The sequence below is a fragment of the Gopherus flavomarginatus genome, chromosome 4, assembly GCF_025201925.1.
Source record: "Gopherus flavomarginatus isolate rGopFla2 chromosome 4, rGopFla2.mat.asm, whole genome shotgun sequence".
Classification (NCBI taxonomy): Eukaryota; Metazoa; Chordata; order Testudines; family Testudinidae; genus Gopherus; species Gopherus flavomarginatus.
In genome coordinates, this window is record NC_066620.1 from 196,445,133 (window position 1) to 196,465,120 (window position 19,988).

The 19,988-nt window shown below is 43.1% G+C and overlaps 1 protein-coding gene across 1 annotated transcript; it reads right to left on the reverse strand.

Moving 5' to 3' along the window:
- Window positions 1-13,869: 13,869 nt before the first annotated feature.
- Window positions 13,870-14,481, reverse strand: LOC127049762 (ras-like GTP-binding protein rhoA). Its single transcript, XM_050951032.1, has one exon. The coding sequence runs from the start codon at window positions 14,464-14,466 to the stop codon at window positions 13,870-13,872; it is 597 nt and encodes a 198-aa protein (XP_050806989.1). The 5' UTR covers window positions 14,467-14,481.
- Window positions 14,482-19,988: the final 5,507 nt, after the last annotated feature.

Sequence of the window (19,988 nt, forward strand, 5' to 3'; positions counted from 1 at the left end):
TCACAAAGACCACAAAGTCAGGAGTAAGCGGAGACAAAGAGCCATCTGTCTTTTACCCTTTGCAGTTAAAATAAATGGTGCAGACAGGGCAAAGTCTTCATCAAACAGTCTCCTCTGAAAATGTGCAAAGCAGGTTCACACAGCCAGCCATGAGAAACATTAGCTAAAGCTTTTCTGACATTAGCAAGTTACTGCTGCCAAGTAACTGACACTGCCCACTCTGGGATAAGCCTTGGTGGCTCTCCAGAATATGATGCTCCATTTGGCTTTTCCCTATCTCCTGCCACAGCACACACCCCACCATCCGTGTGTCTGAGGATCCTCTCTGTGGCAGAGTTCTTATCGGGAAGGCTGGTATGGCATCACACCATGTGGGTGGCTTTGGCTTATGCTTAAGTCTGCCATTGGGTTTTGTTGTACAGTTGCTAGGCTTTTCAGTATACAAGCCACAGAAGCATATGGCTCAAAGAGACTAGTCAGAAGGAAAGCGAGGGTGGAGCACAGAAAGCAGGCAGATGTGTAGGAGAAGACAAGGGCAGCATAATTGAGACCTTTGGAAGTGCAGGAACAGCTTGAGTTTCACTAAGGAGAAGAGGAGAAGCCTTTGTAGAGATCCACAGAGGAGAGAAACAAAACCAGAGCAGCAAATGAACATAGCACAGCATTTTGGATGCACTGGAGGAGGGAAAGAGGCAAGAGGCCAGAGAAGGATAGAATGGAGTTGAGGCAGGGGTCCCAGCACGAGCTAGTATCTCAGCAGCAGGAGAAGAGAGAAAAGGATGGATTTTGGAGCTACTGTAGAGAAAGAAGTGGCAGAATTTGGTGGGGGGCCTGGCTGTGGAGAGATTAGGAAAGGAGGAAGTTAAAAGCAATGTACAAATGTTTGGAAGATTTTTAAATGGCTTCCCCTGAAAATTATTCATAGTCTTTCCATTCAACACCACTCTGTTTTTCATTGTTTGTTGTCTGTATTACAGTAGTGTGTTGAGGCCTCAACCGAGATTCGGGCCCCAATGTGTAAGGTGCTGTACAAACACATAGTGAGAGAGAGTTCCTTCCCTGAAGATCTTATAGTTTCATAAGAGACAAGACAGACAAAGGAAGTATTATTATATCAGTTTCACTGATGGGGAACTGAGGCGCAATGGGATTAAATGCCATGGGAAAAGTCACACAGGAGAATCTGCGGCAGAGCCATTAATTTAATCAAGTGTGCCTGAGTCTCTTAATCACAAGACCAACCTTCCTTTGGTGGGTGGTGGTATCTGGAGGTCTGTGCAGTACAATGAGCTATAAGTCAGAACTGATATAGTTAGGGCTCTGGAGTTTCCTCAGACCCTACAGAACCAGGGGTGGGGCTGTTTCCTCCTGCAGGAGAGGGTGGACTTATGAGACTCTCTCACTCTTCAGAGGACTTTTTCTGGGTTTAGGAGTCCATGAGTTGACAAGGTGACTTCTTGGAAAGAGGGATGATCGAGGAAATGGCCACCCAGTATCTTCCTAAGATCCTGAGAGGATGGGAAGAGTGTGCAATCTGACTAGATGAGCTAAGCTAAATGGAAAGGATTAACAGAGGAAGAAAGGTGATTATCGCTGTGCAGGATTCAATGTGCTTCTCTCAAATCCCTGGGCTAGACTCAGTCATTCTGGGTCAAGAGAAGTAAATTATATTTCTTTGTCCCAGCAACAGACCTAGAGAGATTCATCTTAAGAGAAACAGGTGGCTTCATACCTGTCCCCTTCACTTTGTTCTGCTGGCCTCATGTGCCTTGCTTGTGTCTGGGCCCAACAGGCTGATAGTGGAGACTACTGAGAGCAGGTGCTGAATCTAAGGGCTTGTCTACCCACAGAAGTTGCACCTGCTTAACTTCAACCAGTGCAAACCCTGGTGTGAACACCCCCTCTGGGTTTAGACCTGGCTTGCACTGGTTTGTAAAGCAAAGGGGCAAGCTTGCTTGACCCATATAAACCAAGTCTAACCCAACAGAAAGAAGTCACACACAAAGATACACCAGTTTAACTAAATCAATTTAAAAATAACACCGCCAGTTAAACCAGGGCAACTTCTGCTTTTAGCCCAGGCCTAAGTCTTCCTAATCAGCCTGGCTCCATCCCCTTCCCAGCCAGGGCAGCACACTTCTGTGGATGTGCTGGTCTCACTGCAACCTCCTCCCTTGAGGGACTTTTGGCAATGGGTGCCTGGATTTAGCATACACAAACCTGGGATGAAGCCAGCTCAATGTTTCCTGTAGCAAGCTGCTGACGGGGTCTGTTGGCGTTATAGTGGCACATGCTGCAGGAACTCCCTTCCCACTAACAGCCCCCCCCTTGCTGGGGCTTAGAAGGGGACCTGTGTACTGCCTCTTATGGGAACCATGTGCATTGCCTACACCAGGGTAATTCTGCCTTGGCTGGCTTCTGGGCTGTATGCCTCTGCACACTGCTGGAGTGGCACACAGAAGCGAGAGGCAGAATCCCATGTTAACATAGTGAACCCACAACCATAGTGATCACTGGGGAGGAAAGACCAGATGGCTGGCTGATTATTTTCTTTCAGCATCTTTGGGCTTCCCCTGTTGCTACTGCAGGTATTTCAGTGTGAGCATCTTTTTGAAGTGGGCTGTAGATACATTTTCAGAGTTAACAGTGCAACTCAAGGAAGATTTCAGTGGGAGGTTTCAGTCAGCGCCTGGAGGATTTCAATGGAAATTTTGTCTTGCACCACTTAAATATATGACAAAAATCCTGGAACTACCCCTAGTCCATGAAGCGTTTCAGCTCCAACGATGTTTCAATAGTGTGAGCTAGCCTGTGTTTTGTGCTGTGCTGTTGTACACTGTAACTCCTGGGCCTTTAGACTGCAAGTTCTTTGTGGCCGGGACCTGTTACTGATTACAGGACAGTTCTCCTATTATGCAGTGTTGTATACACAGATGCAAACAGATGATACTATAGAAACAAATAACGATAATGAGCTTGATTTGCCAGGAAGCCACATTATTTTCAGGAAGGCTGACATATTTAATCTGAAAACAGTAGAAGCATCTGAGACTCTGGAGTAATATTCCATACAGCATGAGAGAAATCAGCTAATGATATGATTTTTTTAGGAGGGCTGCATGTCTTATAAACCCAAACAAGTACCGATAAAATCTGTATATCTCAGCATCATGTATTGTGTTCGGTAAATTATTATTAATAAATAATAACATTAATGATAGTTTGTTTTCCAGTAGCACCGAGGGGCCCAGACAGGAATCAGACCCTGTGACAAATAAAAAGGTGCTCCATAAATCCAAGTTAACATAGAGACCTGCCTATTGCAAAAGAGATGGTAGGTGGGGATATAAAGATAGAGGGGAAGTGGCAGTGGTGCCAGCTATCGGGGGGAAGAGTGTGCCCTTTTTCCTCTGTGGCAGAATGTTCCCCTGTATTCACACCCTACACACTATTGTAATAATCTTTGTACAAGATATGCCTTGTAAGTCATCATCCGAAAACTCATAATTTGCTAGTGAGTATCATCTTGTTAAAGTGTGTGTGGCAACATAGTTTGTGCAGTTATAAGATTCCCCTATATGGTGTTATTAACACATGTTCCAAACTGAGATGGGCAAACAGGTCTGTCTCAGACAAAGGAATGCGTGTTCTCTTTAATTTGTGCTTAAGCACTAAACAGAGTCATCAAGTAGGAAAGGAAACAAATGAAGCTCAAATAGATGAGGAAAAAGCAGACGGGTCCATCCTTCCCCAAGGACTTTTTGTATCCTGGTACCCAAATGTTTTTCAAGAGAGGGACTGAAATTATAAAAAGGATGGACACCTTCCCCTGAAGGCACCCCTCTTTCTCTCCCTGCTGATCGCATTCACAGCTCCCAAAGCAAAAAAAGAAGCATTCACTGGTTTCTGGGAGGAGGGGAACCTGACCTAAGAAGTTTGGTCAGTAAGACTGCTGAAAGCACGTAGTGAGAAAACTTTGCTTTGAATTTAACATGGTTTGTTAACTTTAGGCACCAGTTGCTTTTTATCTTTATTTGTCTTTTAACCATTTCAGACTTTTATGCCTTATTACTTATACTGACTTAAAATCTATCTCTATGTAGATAATAAACTTGTTTTATTGTTTGATCTAATACAATCTGTTTAAACTGGAGTGTTTGGGAAACTCCATTTTGAGTGGCAAGTTGTACGTATATTATTTCTGTTAAAGAAATAACAGACTTTATATAAAATTGTGTTGTCCAGGAATGGGTGGATAGTACAGGACATACATTTCCTGGGGCGAAATCTAAGACTGGGAGTGCATTGGAGTCATCATGCAGCATAATCCAGGCTGGTAAGAACCCAAGTGGCTGGCAGGCTGCAGTTATACACAAACACTCAGGGTGTGGCTTGCATGCTGGAAGGCTATTTGTGAGTGGCCCAGGTAGCAAGTCCTTCAGCAAAGCATCATAAGGCACCCAAGGTTGCAGGGCAAGGGTGGCACAGCTGCTCATTAGTCTGGATTGTACCCAGGTATGTCACATCCTCCCAGAAAACTAAGAAGTTGGAAAGGTAATTGGGACTTAGTGTTTTTGTCTGGAATCATTTGTTTATAAATCAGTCAGAGAAAGCCCAGAGGGAAGGGAGTGAAAGGCTGCCACTGGTGAGAGCTACTCATCTTCCTCTCATGGTGCTGCTACCCACAGGCCTAAAGGGCCCCATGATGCTGGATGATGTACAAACACATGACAAAAAGATGGCCCCCGCACTGAAGAGTTAAAATCCACTTGTCCCACATTATACAGTAAAACCATTTTAGAACCATCACAGTAAATTCTGAAAATTGTTACCATCATACTATTTTTCATATCCTTTCAGTTGTAAAGCCAGGGCGTCTTCTTACCATGAGACCAAGCACCTGAATCTTAGGAGAAGGAAATAATAACAAATGCATTTTACAAACATTGGACACCACTTCCTCACGAGCCATCTCCTCGCCCAGCACTCTCAGCCATGCTGTCTGAAGCACTGGGTCAACGCAAAGCAGGGTAGAGTGGATCTAATAATCCCAGGTGGAAGTTGGCCATGTGTTATAAACAGATAGTTAAGGGTTAATGCCTCTTTTACCTATAAAGGGTTAAGAAGCTCATTAAACCTGGCTGACGGCTGACACCTGACCAGAGGTCCAATAAGGGGACAAGATACTTTCAAATCTTGGTGGAGGGAAATCTTTGTTGGTGCTCTTTGTTTTGGGGGTTGTTCGCTCTTGGGACTAAGAGGGACCAGACGTCAATCCAGGATCTCCTAATCTTTCTAAATCAGTCTCTCAAGTTTCAAAATTGTAAGTAATAGCCAGGCAAGGCGGATTAGTCTTATTTTTGTTTTCTCAACTTGTAAATGTCCCTTTTTTGCTGAGAGGATTTTACCTCTGCTTGCTGTAACTTTGAACCTAAGTCTAGAGGGGGTTCCCCTGGGCTATATAAATTTAATTACCCTGTAAAGTATTTTCCATCCTGATTTTACAGAGAAAATTTTTACCTTTCTTCTTTCATTAAAAATTTTCTTTTAAGAACCTGATTGATTTTTCCTTGTTTTAAGATCCAAGGGGTTTGGAGCTGTGTTCACCAGGGAATTGATAAAGTCCCTCAAGGCAACCCAGGGAGGGGAAAGTTTTTGGGGGACAGAAAGTGCTCCAGACACTGAAATTTCTGGATGGTGGCAAAGTTACCAGATCTAAGCTAGTAATTAAGCTTAGAAGTGTCCATGCAGGTCCCCACATTTGTGCCCTAAAGTTCAGAGTGGGGAAGGAACCTTGACACCATGGCTTAACAGCATTGAGCCCCCAGTAGCTCAAAAAAGTGCCCATCTACCCCTCATCGTGAAGTCAGAGTGAATGAAAAGCACCAGGCTGTGCTGCCTGCAGTGTGCTTTAGAACATTGCCATCTGTTAACAATTTATTACTAATGCGCCATGTAAGATGTTTACAGTAGGCTATTAAAATGTAGCTGGATCCCTGAATCGTTTTTAAAGAATAAAAAAAAAGTGCTTTAAATGGAACATTAATTTAAAGTTAGCCTCCACCAGATAAGCTGATTAAACTATTTACCAGTGGTGAGAGACCCTTCCAAGAACATTAATTTTTTAGTATCTGTCTTTTCCTACATATGGTTAGTGATAAATAATTTATTTAGATTTTCCATTGAAAAGATCTAGAGAACAGACACATCATTCATTCTCTTCAGGTTTAGGTACTGGTGATTGTGGGTCAATGATGGCTAGCAATCTATCCAATGAAGTGAGTATTCACCCACGAAAGCTCATGCTCCAATATGTCTGTTAGTCTATAAGGTGCCACAGGACTCTTTGCTGCTTTTATAGATACAGACTAATACGGCTACCCCTCTGATACTTCGCAATTTGGGGAGACTATTCAGAAGTAAACATTAAAGAGAGCTTTTTATGGCAAGTTAGTGTATCCAAGTCCATTTGGGACAACACTGGGGTTTGAAGCAATGATGGTCAGCACTAAAAGCATTAACCACTGTCTGAACTAGAGCACTATGGCCACTAGTAGTTAGATGAAGCAGAGTCCTTAACCTCTTATATAGACTAGCCACTAGCGAGGGGCAAAAACGCATGCTGCATTAGTGTACATAAGTTGGGAATGAGGAAGCGTGTATCTGGTGTGACTGTTCTTCAAATACAAATTGACTGGGATCATGCTGTTGTTAATTGAATGTGGTGACTGCATGTGGTACATGTAGCTAGCCAACTGCTTTGACTCTGTTTCTGCATTTGTATTTGTCACCTGAAAAGACTCTGAGGTCGGAATAGGAAAGTATTGTGCGTTCAGTGCAGACTGCTAGAGAGGAGACACACACTGTGCTCTTGTCTGCACATTTCACTGTTGTTCTTTCTTTCTCTATTGTTCTGAGTCTAGGGTGACCAGATGTCCTGATTTTATAGGGACAGTCCCAATATTTGGGGCTTTTTCTTATATAGTGCCTATTACCCCCCACCTCCTGTCCAGATTTTTCACACTTTCTATCTGCTCACCCTATCTGAGTCTAACATAAAGATAATTGAGACTGAAAGTATCTGCCTTCTCTCTGCATCTGGGAACGTGTAACTCATGCTTGTGCTTGGAACCACAGCTGAAACAGCTTTCTAACACACCCAAATAAAAAATTCATGTCCACAATAGCAGTTGTGATTCATGTCCACAATAGCAGTTAAACTAAGGGCCCAATATACTCTGGAGAGGGCAACACAAAATTTATGCACCACTTAGGGCTTAAATGGAACTAAAGTAATGCATAGAACTTAAGCTGACCTCTATCCAGGGTGAATTTCACCCCAAGTGATTATTCTGGCCCCTGTTGGTTGTGGGGGTACACACTGTACAACTTGGAGCTGTATTTGCTTTTCCACAGATCCATGATGTGAATCCTCACTGAAAAGGGGAATTCCAGAAATACTCTAGAGGGGCAAGGTCCTCCAGGGGGACCCAGGCAAGGTACAGGAGGACGTGCAGAGTGCCCTGGAGGTGGTGCAGATCTCTGCACATATGGTCTTGTGTCTCCTCACCAAGAGCTGCACCAATCTCAGGAGACTCCCTAGGGCTTGGGAGCCAAACCTCAGGCTTTTTCTCCTATGTATTAGAGAAACCCAAATTCCACAAGTAAAGAATTCAGAGGACACTCCAGGAGGGGGCAATCTGTTCCCGAGAAGCAACAGACTCTGATTTCTACTAGTCTCCTGAACTAGCCACTTAGGCCCATAACAACTTTAGAATAAATTATCAGACATGATTTTAAAAATGATAATTAGTTTCCCTACATGTGTTGAGTGAGTGGAGCACAGAGTTATTTGCTACCCATTCTGGGCTTGTCTGGGCTTTGTTCATTGCAAACTTTAAGCCCAATCCTTCCATCCTTCTATGCACAGAAGGCTACTATGGTCATCCCAAGTGTGGAGTGCTTTGATTGGGCCCTTCATTTCCTTCAAACTATAATGGCAAGTCCTGTGCTCTTACCCTAGTCTGATACTGCACGAGTGTTTGTTTCTATACACTGTAAAATGCTTTCATCAGCTGCAGTAGTTTGGATAATGAAGCAGCAAGACATTATGAAAAAAATAAAGCTACAAAAACATAAGAAAATGTATTTTCAACACGACACATTATTGACAGTGCTAATCTTCTGTATGAGAATTAGCAGGTGATAAATTGGCCACAAGAGGGAGCCAATATTGTTCCAAGAATGCAACGGAAACGAGTTACATAGAGAAAATGGATTCAACATTACAGGTCAATGTTGAAAAGCACAAAACATGTCTCTCTCCCCACACATAATCCAGAGTTCACATAAAGCTCAGTGTACATGCAGAGCATCCTGAAAATGTGAAATAATTTATGGGGGTCTTTTTATTTCACACTGAAAGAAATACTTTCCCCTCTTCTCAAGCTCTGAGTTGGGCGCTATTCAGGAACTTTTCTCCATAACTTGAACGTTTACTAAAATGCGCTTTTTGTAGCTGATATAAAAAGTACCATGTCTTCCAAAATCTCTAAACAAAATGTGTGTTATTTTACCCTAGGTTCCCCATGAAATATATAGAGACCTTGGTCTGAAATTGAAAATCTGCTCCGGCACAGTATCTCATTATTGCTATGTACTATGTTGTTTTTTCTCTGTCATGTAAGTGTTAAGTGTTAAAAACATCAACATCATTTAATTACATAATTGCATTATTGAAATTGCGAAGAAATCCTGGCCTAGTTGCAACTCAGTCACATTCATCTGACATTCAGTACTATAAATTTCCTTTGCTATTTCAATTGGACATCTGTTCTAAGGTGTTGTAGGAGCTGGTAAAAAAAAAAGCACATTACATTTATCCCAAAAGTTGCTCTATTTCAGTGGTAAGTAAAGTGCTCCATTCGTTTCTCTTGTTCTCTCCTTCACTGGGAGGCAATTCTGTCAAACGAAAAGTGCTGTATCTTGTATTTATGTAAACACAGAATTAGAGTGCCACTGGGACAAAACACATTTTAAAAAAGACAAAACAAAAAGACTATTTGATAACCAGCTACCCTGGATTTATGGATTGCAGAGCTGGGCTCCGTTGTTGGTTTGGCAACACAGATTCTGAACTTTGGTAGTTTGAATTCACAATAACTCTTGATTTTTATTTCAGATTTCACTATTGTCTATTTATCTTATATATACTTCTATGGCCCCCATATCTGAGCATCGCACAATCCTTAATGCATTTAGCATCACAACACTCTGTGAGAGAGGAAAGTATTATGAGCCTCCATACAGAAAGACAAGGAAACTTTTCCCAAGGCATATAGGAAGCCTGTAGTAGAACAAGGAATTGAACCTGGGCCTCCCAAATCTCACACCAGCATCCTATTCACTGGATGATCCTTCCTCTTGTTTAGCTCATAGGTCAAAGCTAAATCTCAAAACAAGACAGGTTAATTTTGTTTTAATCCGTGCATTGCTTATGGGGTCCAGAGGTCCGATGTGTGGGCAACTGTTACACAAGTTTTGTTGTATAGCCAGGCTGAAACCTACTCTTGAAAAAGTGTGCTGAGCCAGAGATTTAGGTTTGCTCTACCCTTGAAAGTTAGATGCACATAGCTACGTTGATCAGGGATGTGAAAAACCACATGCCTGACCGACATAGCTAGAGCAACCTAACCCTCAGTGCAGATGCAGCTATGTCGACATAGTTAACTTCGCTCCTGGAGGTGGTGTTCCTACACCAATGGAAAAACTCCCTCTGCCAGGGTAGGCTGTGTCTACACTGCAAACTTATACCAGCACAGTCCCTGTAGTGTAGACACAGCCTTAGGAAAAAATTGTTTCGAGTTTTGACACAGCATTCAAATTAAGCTTTGCTGACCTCAACTTTATAGTAAAGTTTTGCACGGTTTTGGGGAAAAAATATTTGCTCAGCATCAATACTCTGACCATCTTTAAGAGCCTAGTGAACAGCTTGTGGCTAAAAAGGGGAGGATTAGATTTCTGCTGTGAAATGTGACAATAGCCTGTGTTTTTTTAGCAAAAAACGCATTGTTTCCCTTGTTCAGTTCTGTAAGTGTGTTCAGTAAGAAGAGGCTGTGTGCGTAAAATGCTAGCAGGCTGAAGGCCTGGTGTTAATCAATAACTGACCAGCAAGATGCCAACACAGAGGTCAAGGCAAGGACTGATTAATACAGAGGCAAATATTGACAGATACAAAAGTGAATTCACTGTTACTTTAAGGCAAAATACCTAAAGATTCGCACTGAAAACAAATGCCTGTCTGTGGGTTGTTAAATATATTCAAGTGAGAAACCAATTGACAATGCATGACTTTGGACAAGTCACTTGGGTCCACATTTTCAAAAGTGGCCTCCAAATTTGGGTGCCCTTGTGTTTTGAATGTTATGGGGTGGTGGGCACTCAGCACCTTTGAAAATGAGGCCCCAAGTGTCTCACATTGGACATCCAAAGACCGAAGAGCCAAAAAGTAGAGATCACTTTGGAAAATGTGTTCCTTAGCCTCTCTGCTCCCCTGTTCCCCTCACGTCAAGCTGTAAAATGGGAATAACAATGCTTACCCACCCAAATAAATAAAGATCTTTACGATGTAAAAAAAAAAAAAGGATTAAGGCCCTGATTCAGGAAAGCGCATAAGCATGTGATTTCAATCCAGTAGGCACTTAAGCTGAAGAGCCCTCCAGAGAATCCTTTCCTTCTTGGGACCTATATCAAGTAAATATTATTTGAAAGGCAGGGGAGTAGCAAGCGAAGTAGATGAGGAACTGAACAGACTAGAAGAGAAAAGAGCAGGGACAAGATAAGTACAGAAAGAAGAGTCAAAGCAGAGGAAAGGTCTATGGATGTGGATGACCTTGGGCAACTCATTTACTCTTGGTGTTGCTCAGTATCCCCATCTGCAAAATGGAGATATTACCTGCCTATCACAGAGATCTGGAATGTGGCTTAGTAAATCATGTTTAAAATGGCTTTGAGATCCTTGGAAGAAAAGTGCTTTAGAAACGTGAAGTGTTATCCTTAAAACATTTTGACGTAATTGCACGTTGAAGTAGAGGGGATTTTACCGCTGCTAGTAGAAAGCGATGTAGCATGTCCCATGCTACCCAGAAAAGGGTGTCATCCCCCAAATATTTTGTATCTCGCTTTACACTGTAAGATCTTTTCCAAGCACCTCAGTTAATTTTCTCATTAATAGGGCTGAACTTTTTTTTTTGTTATAAATTCCATGCCTTGGTCTTTCAAGTAAATCAGCCCACTTGTCATTTGAATATTTTTGCATGTGAGTCTACAGGGTGCTATAAATTACTAATTTGTTTAATTACTTAAGTTTAACCCTCAGTGTTCGAAGCAGCAATAAGAATGTAACAAAGGGAAGACCAATCACAGGATAAGGTGTGGCACCAAGAACTTTGAGAGACCTAAATAATAATTAAAAGCAGGATCCGGGGCAGACAAACTGCTTCCACCGACAAACCTGCTGGAGACTACATCCATCCAGAGATAGACTGAAGAAAAAGTCAGGGGATGAATAGCTGGCTCCTGCTGAAGATCAGTTGGTGCATGTATTGGAAGAACAGAATGGAAGTCAAATTATTAGCACCAAACACTTCAAGAAGGACCACTAGCAGCAACTACAGGGAAGAAGGGGACTCTACTCATAGCCATGGTGGTACAACAACCAATGCCTACACTCGGACTTCTACTAGTGCTACAGCCAGTGGAACTCTTATCAGTTGGGAAGAATGGGTAAGAAATTTTTTTAATGCAGTTGGAACTTATTTATCCTTCTTTTGGATTTGTTATTCTGTTAAAATATCAAGATGAAGATTTTGGTTACTCTGATTTTGTTTCCTCTAGAGGGACAATAACCAAGATGCTTCAATGATGGAACTGCCATTGAGAAAGATACCAAAGGATGTTGTCCTTCTGTACAATGAGCTAGGCTCAATAAATTATCTCTTTGTCCCTTCATACCAGGATCCTAAGATTATTCACTACAGGATTGTTTTTTTTATCCACCTTCTGATCTGTAGAGTATGTCTTTAATAAATGCCAGTCATGTTATTTACCAGCCATCTTTGCACCTATAGCCAGAATTCAAATCTCTTTTCCAGGACTGCCAACAACGCTCTTAATATCGGTGCTTGAAAGAAAGGAGGTGTACATATATGCATCCAAGTTCAACTACATCTCATACGGCTTCTGGAGACTCACAACTGCTGCTGATGGGATGTCCCCATCTCACCCTAGGTTGAAAATCTCTCTCAACTGTTGGCCGCATCTCTGGCATTCTTTTTTACTTCATTGCTTCTGTTCACAAGTGCTAGAGAAGGAGAAAAATATGTAAGAGGTCTCCAAAAAAGTAAAGAGGGTGAGGATTAGATGTCACGAAAGCTCTATTTCAGTAAAGCTCTCAGACCTCTCTTATCATGTATCTATCAGATTCTGTTTGAATACATGCTAAAGGTAAGAATCCTGTTAAAGACCAGATTGTCCATCCGTGTATGTGGAAAGGGTGGGGGGTTGCCTTCACAGCAGCCTACCCTCCATCTCCAGACCTGTGGCATGGGGAATCTAAACATGGAGAAGGCTGGGCTTTGGTGTGCTACAAGAATTGTCCTCGCAGGAAAGCAGTGGGTAATCAACAATCAAGTTAATATAGCCCGTGATTGTATGTACTTGTGCATGGAGCCTCTTTGCCCTAAAGATAAGCTCCATGTCAGTATGTGTAAGGAAGCTGGAGGGGAACAGGGGGAAGCCTAGCCAGCACAGTGCCTTGCCACTAAAGCTGTGCTAACAGGGAGCTGCAATGAGAGCCTTGAGATCTAGGAGGTAATGCAGAATCACGATACTTCTGTGGAGAATTATGGCTTTGGCCTCACTTTCATCTCTCAAGATCTGTGCAAATCTCAGTTCATCTATGGGTTCTTGTAGCAGGGTGATCACCCCACTCTGAGTTGGAAGGGGTCAAAAACAGCCTTGGGAAAGGGCTGCCCTGGGGAGCGAACCATGAGCAGGCTTGAGGTAGCCAATCAGGGCCCAGCTGGGCCAGTATAAGAAGGGCTAAGGGAGGAACTGGGTCAGTCTCACTCCAGCCTTGGAGTAGGAAGGACCTAACTGCCTGGGAGCACAGGGTACTGGGAGCAGAGCAGTGCTGGGGAAGGGCAAGAGGCGCTGGGGAGCTCCAACCTGGCAACTCCCAGGCTGAGGCCTTGTTAAAGGCCCAAGGCAGGTCCTGGGGCTGCAGAGGTGCAGCCCGAGGATAGGCAGAAGCAGCTGGTCCAACCCCGCTTGCCAGTGATGAGTGGCCATTACAGACTGCAATTTGCCCCAGAGAACGGAGGCTAGATGACGACTGCTAGCAGCCACTGAGGCAAGGTGGGCTTAGAGGGTTGGGAATTCCCCTGAGAGAGGAGACCCAAGGAAAAGCAGCACCGGGGTCTGTGAGGGACATGGGGGCCTGAGGCAGAAGAGACACTGGCCAGCAGGGGGTGCTCTGGGGCTGGAAAAGAGCCAGTTCCTGGACAATCAGCAGGAGGTGCTGTGCCAGTGAGTGCTGGGTCTGCTACAGTTCTGGAGTTTGTACCCATGCCCCATTTCTGAGGGGGTGGGAGGAGGCAAACCCCACCCAACCCCAGCAGAATGACCTAGTAGAAATTCTTCAAGAGAAATGTTGCATGTTCCTCTCCTCTACCCAGTTTTTTCCACAGAGGAGGACAATCTGGCCCCATGAAAGTATTCATGCAATACTCATAAAACTCCCTCATATCATCTAACTTCTCAATAAATTATATATGTACTTATACATTTAAAAAAAACTTTTTGCTTTTCTTACAACAATCTGAAGAACACATGATGCTTTCTTTTCTTCTTTGTTCCATCTCTTATTGCAGCTTGACCAATAATCTGCAAGGCTCTCTCAATGCCATCTTTCGTCTTCGCAGAGCACTCCAGGTAGGCATATGCCCCAATACTAGCAGCCCAGGCTTTTCCTTCTTCCATCTTTATTGGCTCTTGTTCCAGTGTAGCAAGTCTTTCCAGCACACCCTCATCATTCCTCAGTTCTTTCTTGGTAGCCACCAGAACAATGGGAGCTGTAGGGCAGAACTGTTTGACCTCCGGAATCCAAATGTCAAGGATGTTCTGCAGGGCATTTGTCCTGTCCACTGAGAAGCACATTAAGATGACACTTGTGCCTTGATAGAACAACGAATGGAAGTGCTGATAATTACCTTGGCGCTGCCCTGCTACATCGAAGGGCATCAGCTTCATTGACTTCCCATCAACCTCAGAGTCTTTGATGTAGGTTTCAAACACTGTTGGCTCATAGCATTTGGGAAACTGTTCCTTGCAGAAGGCAAGCAAGAGGCATGTTTTGCCACAGGCAACATCTCCCACGACAGTTACCTTTTTCCAAACAGCAGCCATCTTCTGAAAAATAGGATGTGATGCAGAATGAACCTCTCCAGCTTCAAGCTTCCAATGCTTTGTAAATGCTCTTTGAGGAGAGAGGGAGAGGAGGAGGTGGCAAATCACACTAGATTAGAATCTGTCCCTTTGTATTATTCCTTTCTGCCCATATTTATGATTTCTTGATCTTTGTATTGTTTATCTGTGATAAGAACATAAAAACGGTCATATTGGGTCAGACCAAATGTCCATCTAGCCCAGTATCCTGTCTTCTGACACTGGCCAATGCCAGGTGCCTCAGAGGGAATGAACAGAACAGGTAATCATCAAGTGATCCATCCTCTGTCACCCATTCCCAGCTTCTGGCAAACATACTCTAGGGACACCATCCCTGCCCATCCTGGCTAATAGCCATTGATGGACCTATCCTCCCTGAACTTATCTAGTTCTTTTTTGAACCCTGTTATAGTCTTGTCCTTCACAACATCCTCTGGCAAAGAGTTCCAGAGAGTGACAGTGTGTTGTGTGAAAAAATATTTCCTTTTGTTTGTTTTAAACTTGCTGCCTATTAATTTCATTTGGTGACCCCTAGTTCTTGTGTTATGAGAAGCAGTAAATAACACTTCCTTATTTACTTTCTCCACATCAGTCATGATTTTATAGACCTCAATCATATCTCCCTTTAGTCATCTCTTTTCCAAGCTGAAAAGTCCCAGTCTTATTAATCTCTCCTCGTATGGCAGCCGTTCCATACCCCTTATAATTTTTGTTGCTTTTTTCTGAACCTTTTCCAATTCCAATATATTTTTTTGAGATGGGGCGACCATATCTGCATGCAGCATTCAAGATGTGGGTGTACCATGGATTTATATAGAGGCAACATAATACTTTGTGTCTTATTATCTATCCCTTTCTTAATGATTCCCAACATTCTGTTCAGTTTTTTAATGATTTCAGAGCACTATCTACAATGACTCCAAGAGCTCTTTCTTGAGTGGTAATAGCTAATTTATACTCTGTCATTTTATATGTCCTCTCAAGTCTTTCATGATTAGCATCGTCCACAGTTTTCACTGACATGCTATTTACTCTCTCTTCTAGATCACAGAAAGAAGATGGACCTAAGATAGATCCCTGCAGTGCCCCATTAGATAGCTCTCCTAGTTCAGACTATTGGTGTTTCTCATTTTATATTTCGTTTGCATTCAGCTGATTCTCACTCCCAGGACAGTGGTCATTTTCAAGGCAATTTGATTTCATTTTCAAAGTGTGATTGTGTGTGAGACACTGCAGTCAATGTTTTACTAATAGCCAAACAGATTACATCTCCTGCTTTCCCATCATCCACCAACAGTATAATTTTTATCACCAAAAAACCCCAAGCTTAGCTGGCACCATCTATCCTTTATAAACCCATGTTACTTATTGCTCAGGGGTCTGTTATCATGTAGGAGTTAAGAGAGTCGACCCTCCCTCCAATTTCATACATGTACAATTATTTTATTACTAGGAATAGGAGTTAGACTTACAGGTAGTAACTTCCAGGATCATTTTTCTTCCCTTTCTTGAAGATCAGCAGGACATTTGCTTTTCTCTAATTTTATCTCTCCAGTTTTCTTTGGAACACTAATTCACCTATGAAGACAGTTCTCCACCATTCTTGTAGGACACTCATGACAACCGCTCTTTTTAAATAAATGTTTGTGTTTCTTAATTTAGCCAGCCAATCAGCAAAGAGCAATGAATGAGATCATTGCTTTTAAAAGCAATCTACTTTACTTGTAATAATGTAAAGAGGGTGAAAATATCAATTCCACAATCCTGGAGAGGATTACAACATCAATTACGCAATGCATATACTGGTTGCTTCCTGTACAATAGAAATGAGGAAGTACAAGACTGCTGCTCAAAATTGCCTCCCAGAGTAAATTATGTTTGTATTACTAAGAGTTCCAACTAATGTAGTGCTGTGGAACTGTCAGTCCAGGAGACTGAAGCTCTTTAGTAAGCTATGTAGCCAGCAGAGCATGGGGGACAGTAGCAGATGAAACTTCCTCATGCCATCACACCAATATACCTTTTTTCTGATCTGGGGAGACAACTCAGAGAAGTGAGGTTAGTCCCGTCTCCACGACCCAGTCAATCTAGAGAGGAAGGATGGTTCAATGGTTTGGGTGCTAACCTGAGACTTCAGAGACTTGGCGTCAATGCCCTACTCTGCCACAGACTTCCTGTATGGCCTTGAGCAAGTTATTTAGCCTGTCTGTGCTTCAACTCCTCATCTGTAAAACAGCACTTCCCTACCTCACAGGGGTGTTTGGAGGATAAATATGCTAGAGATTGTGAGGCACTCAGATACTGTGGTAACGAGGGTTATATAAGTGTAACACCGACAGGTCCCGGTTGTCAGCAGGTGGGATCGAACCATGGGACTTCTGGAGCTAAATGCATGAGCCTTTACTGCATGAGCTAAAAGCTATATGGCCCTTAGCTAAGGCTGTAAAGCAGATTTATTACTCTCTCTCTAAGTGGTGTCAGTGCCACTAGATGGGACAGAACACCACACCCAGGTGGTGTGTGGGTTACATTAACAGCTACGGTAGGTAGATTTGGCATCTACTGAGAGTATCAGTTGTAGGGGTTATTTGTAATGCAGACACTTAAGCCTGGATACACAAAAGGAATTAGGTGCCTAAGTCCCAGTTTTGGCATTACTGTGATGCATAAAACTGCTGCTGAACCTTTTAGGCACCTCACTCTGCACCTAAGTTTTTGCAGTAAAAGCTCCCTAGGCACCCAAGTTGGTGCCTCCAAGCATGCGCACTGTTACCTTACGCTAGGCATCCAGCTGTCTCCCACCAAAGCCTCAGAGCAATTCATGCACCTGGAAAGACAGGCATTTTGAGACTTATGTTGCCTGTGAGGCCCAATCCAGTTGGCACCCTCTGAGCATGCCAGCTGAGGGCAGCGAAGGTGCGTGACAGAACTCCCTCATAACTTTTTGCCCAGTGGTTAGGGAACTCAACCTGGGATGTGTGGGAGATTTCCAGTTCAAGTACTTGCTCTGCTTGAGGGGGAGAAGGGACTTGAACAGGGATCTGCCACCTCTCAGGGGAATGCCCTAACTAGTGGGCTATGGGATACTCTAACGCAGGCCTCCCTCGCTCTCTCCTGTTGAAGTTGTTGCTCTGTGAATAAATAATCAAAGAGTAACTGGAGTTGGGAAACTGCATTCTGAGTCTCGCACATTCTGGGTGAGAGGTCTCAGGCTATCGAGTCATTCTCATGCTTGTGCTTTCTCTCTCTCTCTCACACACACTCACACACACACACACATACACTTACTTTTCTCTGTCTCTCTGGCCCAAATACCCTCCCTGGCTTCTTGCAAAAAATAGCATAGGTGCCTGACTCCAACGAGGGTTCCCAGCTGAGAACTGCAAGCAGAGATAGGCACCGTCCCTGCAGCCTGGACTTAGCCTCCTTACTCCATGAGAGGAGTGGTGCTTAGCATGCACCCCAGTGGTCAGCATCCCCAGCTGGCTAGCTTAGGTGGCTTCCTACCTAGCACACTGGCTCTTGTGAACCGCAGTCTAAGGTGCCAAGTATCAGAGGGTAGCCGTGTTAGTCTGGATCTGTAAAAGCAGCAAAGAATCCTGTGGCACCTTATAGACTAACAGACGTTTTGGAGCATGTCATCTGAGGAAGTGGGTATTCACCCACGAAAGCTCATGCTCCAAAACGTCTGTTAGTCTATAAGGTGCCACAGGATTCTTTGCTGCTTTTACAGTCTAAGGTGCCTATCTCCCCCATTCATTGTATAGGAACTTAGGTGTCGAACTCACACTTTGTGAACTGCAGTGATATTCTGGGTGCCTAAAAGTGAGGCACTGTGGCGCTCAGTGTCACAGACTGCCTAACTCAGTGGTCCCCAAACTTTTTACCTCCCTCCCCCCCTTACCTCTACCCATGCCCTCCCCCTCAAGAGATGGGGTCAGGCCCACAGCTCTGGGCGGGTGGGACACAGACTGGGGCCAGAAGCAGAACTGGGTGACCTCTCTCCCTCCCCATTCTGCAAGGGGGCTGACCCAGGCCCCCATCATGACCCCCCAAATGTTCGTCTGTGCCCCCAGGAGGGCACACCCCACAGTTTGGGGACTTCTGGCCTAACTCCTTTTGTGCATGCAGGCCTTATCTGCTAATGCCTGGATAGAAGAGAAGCTACCAGAAATATCCTTGAATGACACCCATGAGGACTTGTACAATCAACCATAAACATACTTAATCATAGCTATCTTTGTAACAAGGTTTTACGTTTAAAATAGTTTTAGCATAGGAACATGGAATTCATGACTTACTTTTTTTTTTTAAAGTTGGAGGCCGGAGGATGTTCTGAGGCCATTTACTTTACTATGATTAAATATGTTTATGGTTGATTGTACAAGTCCTTATGGGTGTCATTCAAGGATATTTCTGGCAGGATATTCTAGTTCACAGTGTAAGGTAACTTCCCAAAGTAAAAGTATTTAGACTGTGAACCCATTGGGGTTCGATTCTGCATGGTGCTAAGTGCTTTGTAGGATCGCACTTTGATTGTTTACACACTTAGTTAACATATTATTGGGCTAATTCCTCTTAGTTCAGGATATAATCTTACATGTACCGCACCTACTGTTTGTGTGCTTTTTATACAAAAATACACTATTCTTGTTCAATTCCTGTTTTGTGCATTTGCATTCCAGGAATGTATCTCCTTTATTCCTCCATTTTCAGTATTTGAGTGTTAAATTCAGCGTTTCTCATGGACCTGTGACAGTAATAAGCCTGCCACATCATGAAATTAATATCCCAATTGTTCTAAATGCCATAGGCTCTCCTCTTCCATCAAATAGCCCCATACTAATTATTTGAGCCTTTCTTCACACATCTACTCAGAGGCTTCTTAGCATAAGATTGCAAAATAACCATATTAGGCCAAATCCTGCTTTTCTTACTTCACTGGGATTTTTGCCTGCATCAGGACTGTAGGGTAGGGGTCTTAGCATCATGGGAAGAGAAAGCATGGAGTACTCAATATCCAAGTGAACAGATAATGTTATTAGCAGGTAGGAGTTCCTCAATAAGTGTTACTCCACAGCAGGAAATAAGCTTACTTGCCTAATCATTTACAAAGTGAGAAGTGATTGCTTCCTGGCTAGGTTTTTGCATTTTTAGTGTATGTTTGTACTTGAACATAAATTGTCTGGGTTAAATAAATACTACCAATTTCATCAAGGGTAGAAGGGAGTGAAATGAAACAAACACCATTATCCACTGGGATTTTCCCACCTCACCTTTATTTTTCACTTGCTTAATTTTTAAACAATTAGGTTGTCTTCCAAAGCATCAATATCTGAAATGCAAAGAACATAAGAACTAGATACTCCTGGCCAAACTCAGCCCTGAAAAATGTGTATGGACCTCAGTGGGACCCATTAGTACACACCTAAAGGCAGAACTGGCCCTTTAATAGCATAAAATACCTTGGGAAGGAGAAAAAG